The sequence below is a fragment of the Rattus norvegicus genome, chromosome 18, assembly GCF_036323735.1.
Source record: "Rattus norvegicus strain BN/NHsdMcwi chromosome 18, GRCr8, whole genome shotgun sequence".
Classification (NCBI taxonomy): domain Eukaryota; kingdom Metazoa; phylum Chordata; class Mammalia; order Rodentia; family Muridae; genus Rattus; species Rattus norvegicus.
The window spans coordinates 58315955-58328896 of record NC_086036.1 but is presented as its reverse complement, the minus strand read 5'-3'; the positions used below and the strand labels follow the sequence as shown (position 1 = coordinate 58328896).

Below are 12942 nucleotides of genomic sequence, written 5' to 3'. Positions count from 1 at the left end.
CTCCAATGTAAGTTCCCGCATTTTTCTTCTTTTCCTCTTTATATAACTTGCATCCTGCTATTCTTCTCTCCAGCATCTCTCCTGCACCACACATGTGGATGGAAGACGTTTTACTTTGCTGATTTCTATGCTTGTTCCCGGTTTTATATTCACATCTAAAGGTTTGGAACTAATAACCATAGATGAGAGAATGTGTGCTGTTTGTCTTTCTGGGTCCCGATTATGCTGCTTAGTATAATATGATGTGGCTTCATCTATTCACCTGCAGATACTATGATTAGCTTTATCATGTTTTTGTTATCCGTTCTTCAGTTGAAGAACATTTAGGTTGTTTCCATTTCTTAGGTATTGTGAATATGACAGCAATCTGGAAACAGGTGTGTTAATGCCTATGATTTCGTTCTGTTGGATTTAAGGTTCTGAAATGGTTCATATATTCCTCATCCCTCCTTAATTGTGTTTAACCCTCTCTTTTTTTTCTTTTTCATTTTTTCAGAGCTGGGGACTGAACCCAGGGCCTTGCGCTTGCTAGGCAAGCGCTCTACCACTGAGCTAAATCCCCAACCCCTTAACCCTCTCTTAAATCTTGAATGTTCCTTCCAGTATCCTCTGTAGAGCTGGTTTAGTGGTTATAAATGTCTCACTTACGTTTTATCATGGAAAGCTTCTCTATTGATTAGGACTAGTGGTTTTCTGAGTATAATGGTTGGAACTGGCTTCTGTGGCCTTCCATAACCCATGGAACACTATCCTAAATCCTTCTGTCCTTCTAAGTCTCCATTGAAAATTCAGCCACTATTCTGATGTGTTTGACTGTGTGTGTGACTTTTTCTTGCTGTTCTCATTGCCCTCTCCTTGCTCTGTACCTTTAGTGTGTCTTTTCTGGTCCTGTCTATTTGGTGTTCTGTGTGCCCCTTGTATCTTGATAGACGTCTCTTTCTTCAGTTTAGGAAAGTTTTGCTCTGTGGTTTTGTTGAAAATATTGTCTCTGCCTTTAACCCAGGTTTCTTTTCCTTCTATGTTTAATGTTTTCTTTCATCATGTGGTCAGGTTCTTCCTGTCTTCAAGACCTGAAGAAGCTTTATTTTTTTTCTTTGGCTTTCTGAATTTCTCATTTTGAGTTTTAATTTTATATTTCTTTAATAGAATCTATCTCTTTATTAATTTCCATTTTCTTCTTGAATTGTCAGTTTTTTCACACAATCTTCATGCTAGCATTTATTCATATCCCTTTTGAGTTCCTTAAAAATATTTATTATTGCTGTTTTAAAGTTACTGTCTTGCACATCGTTCAAGTTGCTTTTCTCCAGGAGCAATACATTTTGGAGAAGACATAGTCTTGGTTATTTGTGCTGCTTGTGCTTTTGCTATGACACTCACTGAGGCATCTGAAGTTAAGTCATAGATAATGTTTCTTGGTATGGGCATCTGGTCTTTATTTTGTTGAGTAGGTATTTAAATCTGTTGTTTCCCCAATGTGTCAGGATGAATGGGACTTAGGGTTCAATCTTGGGGAACTCAGTGTACTCAAATGGGGTATCAGATGTGATTCTGGCTCAGATAGGACCAAGTAAAATTTCTGAGCCAGGAGAATTCTAGGGGAGGTGCACAGGGCTCAAACTCAGGTGGTAGGGTGGGTGGGGTACTGATTAGGGTCTGGGAGCTATATTTAAAGAGGAGGAACATGTGGCAAGGAGGGACCTACTATTCTCTGGCAGGCAGCTGGATTTGTGGTTCTTACTCTGGAAAAGAGAAGTGAGCAGGCATGAAATCTATGGTGCTTAAGCAAGAGGCAGGGTGAGCAAAGTCGGCAGGAGGAGTCTAGGATCCCTACTTAGAGAAGTCGAGCATGCAAGTAGGCAAGAGTGCATATGGTGAGCTAGCAGGCAATGGGTATGGGTAGAGTTTGCAGCAAGAGACTGATGTCCCTACATGTAGAGCAGAGGTGGATGGATGTGCAATATTACAAGTTGAGAACTGGTGGTCTAGGTTCTCTACCCAGAGATGAGGAGTGGATAGGCACAGGCTTTTCTGTGATCCTCTGGCAGAAGACAAAGATATGAGGAGTCCCATGAGTCTGCAATTCCCATCTGAATGGAAGTTACCTATGGACTCTTTATATCTACAGCTTTCTAGCATTTAAATGTGCCAGTCAACTATGCTATAGAAATGATACACAGGTTAAAAAAAACTGGATAAATTTTAAATTATATGCTATTCTAAGTAGAGTGATAAAACCTCACAGCATTATGTTACAACTCACCCAGGATATGAATCATACATTTCTCTAGCATATCCACACGACATTTAGGCTATTACACCATTAGTCATTCTTGGTTGTCAGATGTGCTGCTGTTGGGTATCCCATTGTTCCTGTCCAAGTAACCACTCTGCAGTGATGAAGCATAGCATTGCGACATTTATATCATTCACTTTATCTTATCTTAATCCATCATCAAATATCACCATGTATTGGCTCTCATGCAATACAATAACATGTATAATAGCGTCCATTATAGTATGTTTTGTAATTGTTCTATAGTATTACCAGTTGTTATTATCATTCATCTCTTATGCCTACTTCATAAAACTTTATCATAGGCATGCACACATAGAAAAATATAGGATTTTGTAGGCCCAGACACCCATAGAGGAAGAGAAATCACCTTCAGAGGTTAAGGGGAGTTCAGAGCACTCAGGAGTCACACTTCTCCCATTCTTAGTCTCCAAGACTATTTGTTTATGGATGGACTGAGTCAAAAATGCAGAACCAGGAAGAAATGGATTTGCTGGTATTTTCAGGAGGCCAGTCTGGCTAAATCATGACATCACTGTGGATAGGAGATATACATGGGAAAGGGAAGAATAACGAAGGTAGAATTATATACTGGAAGTTCTGGAAGATGGGACCAGGAGAATGGGAGATTGGAGTTATGACTGAGAGAGGAGAAATGAAGGTTACACAGGGCCATAACAGTGGGACTCTAACCTAGCAGGATTGGTGTCCTGAGAGAACAGACACCCAGGTATATGTGCTTAGAGAATAAGTCATCTGAAGGCCAGCATGTGTCTTCGAGGAGCCAAGGAGAGGAGACTCAGGAGAAACCATCCAAGATAACACGTTGATGCAGCCTTAAAACTGGCAGAAAAGAAAGTTCTGATGTTTAAACTCCTTGGTTTTGGTATTTTGTTACAGCATCCTTAACTAATGCATTATCTCATGCTGGCTGACTGTTGGGTTACAGATATCCTTTCAGCTCCAAGCACAGTAGATAAGATGTTTATCCATTTCTCCTGACAGTTATGTACATGTCCATCAATATCCAGATATGTGATGTGAACCAGAATGAAAAATGTTGCTATAGTCTATTCTCATCCTCTTGTCTACTAATTGAAACTATGTACTGATGTGGACCAGGTCACGTTTTAGTGACAGGGTCCTGAGGGGGAGGTGCCAGGGGTCGTAAAAGAAAACAGAGAAGATAGAGAACATAAAAGCTGGGGTCCAGAGGTCTTCCACAAGCTCTCTTAATGCCAAACAAGCTTATTAAGAGGCATAGCATCTTATATACTCTGTTCAGGGAAGAAATTGGACAGTCATGAGAAACTATGATCCAATGGGACAAAGTCAGTGAGAAGCTAACCAAACAATGTTGCATAAGGGGAACATGGCGTATCGCAAAACCTTACAAACCTAGTACACAGTAGCCTTGGGACTGACAACCACAGTCCCTGTGGTGTGATAAGATGGGTTCTCAGAGTATGAAGCCCCAACTCCCCAAGGCCCTGGCCACAGGCCAAGACCGGTTCTGCCAAGCATATTCCTGGTTTTGAGAGGGAGCTGTGTTCCTTCACACAACATGGTCTCTGGGAAAGCCCCAGTTGACCAGCCAGTCCCTCAACAGTTTATCATCAATGGCTCAAAGGAAATTGAATGCAGCTGATACACAGGAGCCTTGGTTTTTGCGAATTCCCTATTCCCATAAGCAACTCGGAACAGCCCTGCCACACACAAGGCCAGAATACAAATATCCAGATCCCTAAGGCTCTGTCTCCTCAGGACACCAGAGCAAGATCAAAATGCTATGTCAAGAAAAGACAAGAAAGGGGAAAGAAAGAAAAGAGAGCTGGAGTAGGAAGTAGACATGGATGGAATGGAGCAGAAGGAAAAACAGGGACCAGGGCTGGCTCAGCTGAATGCATTGACCACAGTTTGAAAGGGTCCCAGAGGCCTTGTGGTTTTAGGGGTTATGCCTTTTGGGTGTTGTAGGGAAGGGTCTCTGGGGGGCCACGGTGAGGAGCTGCTATGACAACAATCAAGGGGAAATAAATAGAGTATGAGCCTCCCTCATTCTTCACTTTATGTGTTAATTTTGGGGGTGGGGTTTTGTACCCCTAGGCATAAGGCTCGGAATTTCACGAGTGGTAGGTAGTGGTAGCTTTACCCTTGAACGTTAATCTCAGTGGAAGCAGAGGCAGTAGAAAGCTCCAGGAAATCAAAGACACCATTTTGTTATTTTGTTCGTTACATAGATAGGTGTATGGGGTAAGGGCAGGCAACATTGGTGCTGGGACCCCCCCCCCCCATGTGGACTCCCCTCCTCCCAAATGAGCATCACGTGTGAAGAATTCCACACACTCTGACGCATGGCCCAGCCCATTCTGCAGCTCATTTACAACACCAGCTCTCCTTCCTGACTACTTTGGTTCTATTGGCTTCACATCTATTATTTCTCTGGTCAGCGGAGCTCCAAATTTACCCCTTCTGCCGTATGCTTCAAAGCACTACATTCGACAAATTACAATGTATCTTCCTTAGCTTAAACTGCTACTGTTCTAAGCCCTTGTTCTTTTCTCTGCTAAAACAAGAAGCTAATCCGGATACAAAGAAGCACAGAATCAGTGCATACGAAGGACTTAACATACATTAGTTCTTATGACAATCCACTGCTGTAGATTTTGTTCTGTCTCTAGATTGTGCCCATTTCTGATGCAATCTCTCTTATGTCCCTCCAAGTAACTGGTCCAGTAATGCCTTAGTCAATCCTTATTCCAGTATAACCCTATAAAGAGCCTTCCTGTTCTTTCTTGGAGTACCCCAAAGAAACATGTGCAAGACCCCGCAACTTTTGTCTTGATGTTTATGTTTTTGCATTGATCATACACTTTCTCCCACTGCATGGTCCCATGACTGTGCTCCTCCTACAGAATTCAAGGCTCCTGCTTTGAAGGAACATACTGAGAAATGAACAATCTGCCCATGGTCTGAGGTGAGCTGCTTTCCCATCCCACAACTGCTTCCCCAAGTGTGTAGTTCAGGGTTTAGAATGAAGATCCCCACTCCACAGACATAGGCATTGTTTCCCAAACCAGCCCAACCCCACAGCTGATCCCTTGACCTCACTCCTCCTCACAAGCAGCCTCCACCCATCCACCTCTGCTTTGTTTTGTAAAAGCCCAGAGTATTATAAACTCAGCTCCACCCTTGAGAAATTTGCCTCCTAGCCCTAGCCTAAATAAACAATTACTAAGTTCTCCACACCTACTAACTCTGCATTTGGTTTCAAGCTTGACTTTTCAGAGTCTAGCAGGAGTTTCTAAAACACATGGCTCTCTTCCAAACCTTGAAACTCCCTAACACAGGCATATACTTGTTGGAAGTCACAGGTATACCCAGTCAACACTTGTAATCTCACTATCCTTTAGTTTCCACTCAGTGTCATGTGGACTTTGAGAGAAATGAACACGACGCTATTAACTGTGCTGGAGGGTTGCTTTAATGGCCGTCCATTTGTACATCCATTTTGAAGGATCTGGCATACTCCCATCAACGTTGGTACAAAATGTCTTCAAGCTACAGCACACCTCAATTCTTCTGTTGTCAAAAGCAGATTCTGATGGGCTCCATTTCCTAATCTTTCCGATTAGCAATCTTCACACTCACCTACTTACCGAACAATCTGCCTCCTGTGACAGAGGGAATGGCTTCATGTATGCCTTCCGCTTCTGCCTTCCTTCCCTCTATAGGGTTCGAATTAACCACTCCCCACTGTGTCTTTACTTGCATTTGGCTTTAAGAGACTCAGTATACACAAGACTCTGCTAAAAGAAGGCAAAGGTTCTGTCATTTCTCTTTTTCCCTAATGCGCAAATATTCAAAAGAATACTCTGAAAGCTTGGTTTAAAAAAAAGAAAAGTTAGTGCTTTTTCAAACTGCAAAAACTGCACCTCATCTTGAAACATGGTGGCTTCCTGTTGGTATTCTTTATCTGTAATCTTTCATGTCAGACAGGAGAACTTATGAGTGCTTGTCCCTATTACAAACATCAGTTCTTGCCTTTGACTTAGCTCTGCATAATCTCCTCCAGTAATTAGAATCACGATCTTTGGAAAATTATATAATTCTTCAAATTATAAGCTGGTAAAATTAGGGCAATAAACTACCTAAATATTGCATTCCACATAATTAGTTATCATATCAATATGTAGTTAGGAGCCTAGAACTTGACATAGCACACACACACACATACACACACACACACACACATGCATGCACGCACGCACGCACAAGCACACGCACATGCACACACATACACACAATTATATACATAGCACATTTTAGATATTGTCCTAGTCAACAACATGTTGCACATAGCATCATAGTCCAGGAAGAATATAATGAAGTGGAAAAGAAATCCCTATGTCTTTTTAGCCATTGTAGCACGACTTTGCCCCATGAGGTAATATTGGTTGTGTTTCATAGCGGTGAGATATTTGTAATGATGAAATTTATATAGTTCAACCACACTGCTAGTCATAGGAAAGGACAGAACAACATTGATATATGTTCACAGTGCCCAGTATAATGAACTATGATAAAAAACTAGTGTGTGTTATATTATATACTTTCTATTATTTTTACTACTTACTCCTTCTACATATATGAAAAGAGAGTATGCTTAAAACGGTATAGTAATGTTTCATTTCAGGTATAGTCTTATATAGCTTACGTTGGTTCTTAATGTTATAAACACTTGTGCTTTAGTCTCACTTTGCATTATTCAGATGGTCCTAGAACAAATGAACTATAATATATATGCAATTTTATATATGCCCACGTTTATGTACATATATACAGATTATATGTATTATACTCTGATTTTTATACATTGAAATTGTCAAGACATGCTACCTACCTTACATGTGTATGTGTGCCTGCCTAAAATTTGCATCCTACAACATAAGCTATCATATCAATATCCAGTTAGTAGCCTAGAACTTGACATAGCACACACGCACACACACACGCACACACATTTATATACGTACATATTTATATATGTAGCATATTGATGTATGTGTACATATGTTATATGTGTTCAAAGTTTTATTTAGCAGTTCAAAATATTACATGAAGTAAACATGAGTTATGTTTCAGAGATGCAAAACCTAATATCTCTCAAAGTTAGCCAACATATTCAATGGCTTTAAATAATTTAAATGAGATCACAGTATACAACAATACTGCATTTAACAATATTGATTGCCTTCCCCTGAAATATGTAAAAGTCTATGTTTAAGGAGATATGATACCATTTTAATTTGTTTATTACCATTAGTATATGCTATGATTCAGATCATATAAGATCAAGCTTACTACACAATGAGCTTCATATCCTCCTGACTTCTGGGTTTTCACACATGGCCTTAAGTTTGCCAGACAAAGGGCAAGCACTTGGGTAATTGTCCCTGTATACTGCAGTATATAATTAAATGACAACCCAAGTACTGACTCTTGTCTGCTTATTGCTTAGTAACAACCATCACAGTGTATTCGAATACACTGAGCTTTAGAACACATTTTCATGTCAATGGTGCGTGACTCTGTTGTGACTAATGATAGTCCCTGGACTTAGGCTACGAGGTAGTCAATTTTCTGGTTGTCATCTACTTGTAGTCATTGTCATGTTGACCTTCGGAGGACACAGTAAGAGTGACCACGTCCATTCCATGTCCTCTATGGCTGGCAAAGATGATGAGACTAATAGCCATGTGGCAGGGAAGGACAATGACAAGGGTATCTCTCCTGGGATGGAACATTTATTTCATAGCTGGAAAGGGACATCTTCTGGTATTTCACCTCACTAGACAATGCTATTCCAAACAGTGACAACTTTGCCCATCTGGCAACCAGAGTAATATCAATGCAGCTGCATCGCAGACTTGCCCATTCATAGAGGTACAAGCTTTAAGTTACAGAAATCTCAAAAATACCTGTAACCATAAGATGACCATGCTTTCCTGACTGGTACAAGTTCACAGCTTCATAAATGACTTATCCAAGATTACATATCTAAGAAATGCCAACATCTTTCTCAAGCCTCATAAATGCCAAAGCCGTTATGTTTGCAAGAGCCCTGAATGTTTAATAGGTTTACTGCTTGGAGAATAAGATCATATTTTTGCAGGAGCCTAACATAAATGGAGGTACACTGTGGCTTGCCTGTATTTAAAACCTTGCATTCCAGTAGAATAAATCAAGCATGCAATATTCTTTTGTTTCATATCTCAGACAAGAAATCCAAGCTTGATCTTTTCTGTGAAAAGGTTAGTCTAAGTAACAGTCTTCACGGAAAAATACTATTCACCTCAGATCGCCTACCTGTCAGTGAGAAGGGACCCAGTATTTGACTGACAGGTGCGGCAGTGCCACTCAGGGTGTGACACGCTCTGTGAGCCACTCCGGTCCAATGCTGACTTTGGATGAGCTCACAGGAAAGGTGGGGAAACCAAGGCTTGCAGTATAAACATGAGCCCTCTCCATGACATGGGACATTCGCCTTCAAGCCAATCTGAGATCACTTAGCCTCCACACCATAGCCCTCTCCACCATGAAGCTCCTTGGTGGTCTCCTGCTGCTCTTCACAGCAACCTGTTTGTGCAACAGCTTCTCCGGTGACTTGGGTAAGACAGTGTCACACTTAGTCCTGAAGGTTTTATTGTTCATATACTTTCTCCCAGAATCTAAGCTGCTGACATAAATATTTGATCAGATGGATTTAAAGCGAAACAGATCTGATCAAGGAAAGAGATCGTGGTTCCGGTTGTTTGAGAGACTGGAATCTAATCTCTTCCCTTGGCACCATGGACTAAAAAAAGTCCTAATTTCTCTGTAAATATTTATTGCATAAGGATCCATGCAGCTGTCTCAGTGGATGGTTATTCCTCAGTGCAGAGATACAGAGGTCCTTAGTCGTCTTCATGGATCTGTATAGTAGAAACTAAATTAAAGACACTTCTCTGGAGGTCTCAAGTTAATGAATCAGCTTTTAAATCGTGAAGAGGTGTGTAGTTAAAATAAACTTCTAACTTGTTAAAGACACCTGTTTACTTTTCTGTTTGGCGCAGGGTTTAACTATGTAGCTGTAGGTAGCCTGGGACTTGCTACGTAGACCAGGCTGTCCTTGGACTCACAGAGATCTGCCTAGTTTTGCCCCTGAATGCTTTGGTTTAAAATGTGCACCACCACAGGTAGCTCTTTCTTTCTATATGTTGATTAGGAGAGAAAGTAGATCAGAGATAAGGCTTCATCAAGTACGCCATGGCCTCCAGAAAGAATAAATAAATTTGCCTTCCTGATTCAAGGGTTTAAGCATTGACTGTTCAAGTCCCTAAACAAATGGCTGTGATTTTGCATAATGATGGGGTCTATGCTGAGATTCATTGCCAGGAGAAATGAGAAGTCTTTAACTGAAGAACAAAACAGCATTGGTTAATGAAATCCCAGGCTTGGCTGTGTTTGTAATGCTTCCATTGCGTTTATCTTTCAGAAGTTACCAGCCACCCTTCACCCACAGTAAGTATGCTGAACACATTTTTAATTTCAACTTCTGTTGGCTGTCACTTACTCAACAAATACTTATGAAGGATCAATCCACAGTTCATGTATGTTCAAGGAAAGCGACAGAGGACACAGACCAGGATGAAGAAATGCTTTCTACATTTGTAAATGGTCAATATAGTAGAATGTTTCTTATGCAAGCCTCCTCTAAGTATTAAATGATGGGAATTCGTGTAACAGAAAGCTAATTGTGCAGAAAGAATTCATAATCCTAGGTAGCCCTAGGTAGACACATGATCCAGGTATTTTATCTACAAACTGTAAGCCTAGATTGGGTGGTTTGGAACTATACTAACTCATTCCTCAGCTATGAAATCCCTTGTTACTTGCTGTTTCTCCTAGGCACATGAACACAATCCATCCCCTCTCACGGTACCCTCTTTCACCTTTGTCGTCATCTTCCTCTTCTCCCTCTACCTGCAACCCCTCTCAGTGGATCCTCAAATCCTACCTTTCTGCCTCCACTGCCCAATCACAGGTCACAGGCTCTCTCTGGCCTTATATTGGCCAGTTAAATTGAGCTGCAAGATTCACATAGCATCATGTGGAGTATGCGAGGATCTGCTAGTCAGAGGCAACTACATCTTGAGAAGCAAGTATTTAGCATTACAATACAAGCGACACCAGACCAACCCACTGCATAATTGTAAGGCACAGAAATGCCCAGTGATTGCTTACCAAGTGTGGCATTAAAAAGTAGTTAGGGTTCTGGCACTGGTATTTGTCATAATGATGATATCATTATTTATTAAAGCAATTTCAACAGCATCTGAACACCTGAGTTGTAGCCTGTCTAGTTGATCCAAGATGGTTATTCCTGAGGTATTTGAGAAAATCAGAACATTCTCTTGTGTCTGACTAGGTGGACTGTGACATATACAAGAAGTACCCAGTAGTGGCCATCCCTTGCCCCATTGAAAACATCCCAGTTTGTGGATCTGACTATATCACTTACGGGAATAAATGCAAGTTGTGTACAGAGATCTTGTGAGTATCAGACACAAGGAAACAATGTCCGGGAACAATGCTCTCTACTCAAACCCTTCCCAAGATCCCTCCTAACTCTTTAGAGTCTACTTTTCTTCCATGCGGAATAGAATGTGGAAACAAAAAAATGGCCAGCTCTTCTGCCAACTTGAACTTCTCCTATTCTGCCCACAGATCCAATTATTGTAATTCTTGGAAGTCTTAAGTTTTCAAACTCATTATTTGTCTCAGTAATCTAGAGGCAAGTCAGGAGTCACAAAATGTGGCCATTTGGAGTGATCCTCACACCCAAGTTCAATTTTTACCATTTTAAGAAGTGGACTCCCATATAACTTCCTATTTTTAAAAGGTCCATGAATAGCTGAAATATACCGTCCTATGTGATTTCTAAAATACTACACACCTTTAATGCATCTGGTCTTTATTTTCATGTTCCTACAGACTCTAAGTAGCAGTAATCTTAAGGAAGATAGCCATTGAAATTGATTGGTTTTTCCTTTTATTTAAAAGGAGAGATGCAAGCTACCATTATTGGGTCAAAATCCCATGAACCTGGTTGGTTTAGGTATTTTGTTAGGTCTGCACAGTGTTTGGAAGAATAGTTACTAGGCAGATACCACATTTTAAAATGTAAAATGCAATTTAGCACTTGCTATAATATACCAAATTTAATTTTTATCATTGCAAACTGTCTTTTAATCCACTGGTGTTAGGACACTTGTCTCATGTCCCATGTTCTCATCGTTGTGATTACCTTTGCAAGTTAGAATCACAGGTTGTGTCTGAGCCCAGAGAACATGCCTTCATATATATTTATGTTTGAAAGTTTCATTTCAGAAAAGAAAGATTCTTTAACACAGACACATATACAGCCCTGGATCATGAAACTGAGCACGTTCAAGGTCATAAAACCCTGAGAGGGACACATGGTGGAAAATGTTGTCAGTATTACAGTATCTAGCTTCATCACTGTCGTGCTTACCAAGAAAAGTTGAGGGGTTAGGGATTTAGCTCAGCGGTAGAGCACTTGCCTAGCAAGCGCAAGGCCCTGGGTTCGGTCCCCAGCTCCAAAAAAAAAAAAAAAAAGAAGAAAAGAAAAGAAAAGAAAAAAAGGAAAAGCTGAAAGATGGGCCACCTCAACTCCTTTTGTGGAGTCTTCTTTGTTCTTTTGCTACCTTGAATAATCTTTCTGCCTCTGGGGTCAGTGAAGGAAGTAGGTGGGATAGAACTATGATTGAAGCAGAGAACTGCTCTGCGGCAATAGCATGGTGCTCTGGAACTCGGATTCCCAATTTTGTGGAAAGAGGTTCTGCTCTTCAGTCTTGTTCTCAGCCATGAAAGAGGTCTCACGTAACTTTCATTGTTTTTGTATGTCTTTTCAACTTTTGTTTCTGCTTTGGTTCAGTCTCGTTTATCATGTCTTCCTTCAGGAGAAGTAATGGGAAAATTCAGTTTCTTCATGAAGGGCACTGCTAACTTCTCCATGGACAAAGAAAGAACAGTGAAGCCTTCATCATGTGCCTCACACGTGGGCTCTGATCGACTGCCCTTCTTTGCTGATGTTCTGGTGGCGTCAGATCTAGATTCAGTCACTGTCGGTGACTGTGGATAGTCCTTGTGCTCATTCCTATCAACTCCTGTCTCCTGATATATTACCTTTTTTGGCACCTGAATTAAAAAAAAATCTCTCCAAAAAGTTTACTTTTACTTCTGTTTGTATCTGATTCATGGATGTTACAGGACCTCAAATATAAAGTAAATTGAAAAATAGACGATAGTTGTTGTTTGGGAGTCAGTTTTGAACAATAAACACTGACTGGTTTTCAAAATGAAATATACCCCTAACACACAGATGTTCAGCTCGGTCTTCCAGTCTGTAACTACTATCTATGGATGATGTTTGTTTGTGTTTACTTTTATCTTTTTACTATAGTTCTAGAATTCAAACTTCCTTCATTCTAAGAAGTCATTTCTAGAGAGGTGGTTACTCTTTCTCTCTCTCTCTCTCTCTCTCTCTCTCTCTCTCTCTCTCTGTCTTTCTTTCTTCCTTTCTT

General features: G+C 40.6%; 1 protein-coding gene across 1 annotated transcript; it reads left to right on the top strand.

The window, feature by feature from the left end:
* Positions 1 to 8829: 8829 nt before the first annotated feature.
* On the top strand, positions 8830 to 12595 carry Spink7 (serine peptidase inhibitor, Kazal type 7). The gene is made up of 4 exons (NM_001002816.3): positions 8830 to 8955; positions 9831 to 9856; positions 10764 to 10888; positions 12319 to 12595. The coding sequence occupies exons 1-4, from the start codon at positions 8892 to 8894 to the stop codon at positions 12362 to 12364; spliced, it is 261 nt and encodes an 86-aa protein (NP_001002816.2). The 5' UTR covers positions 8830 to 8891; the 3' UTR covers positions 12365 to 12595.
* Positions 12596 to 12942: the final 347 nt, after the last annotated feature.

Bases quoted from the DNA above. Each gene is read 5' to 3' on its own strand.
- Spink7 (NM_001002816.3), top strand. From the start codon at position 8,892: ATGAAGCTCCTTGGTGGTCTCCTGCTGCTCTTCACAGCAACCTGTTTG. The intron at 9,857-10,763 runs GTAAGTATGCTG...GTGTCTGACTAG, and splicing joins CCAGCCACCCTTCACCCACA to GTGGACTGTGACATATACAA. The intron at 10,889-12,318 runs GTGAGTATCAGA...GTCTTCCTTCAG, and splicing joins AAGTTGTGTACAGAGATCTT to GAGAAGTAATGGGAAAATTC.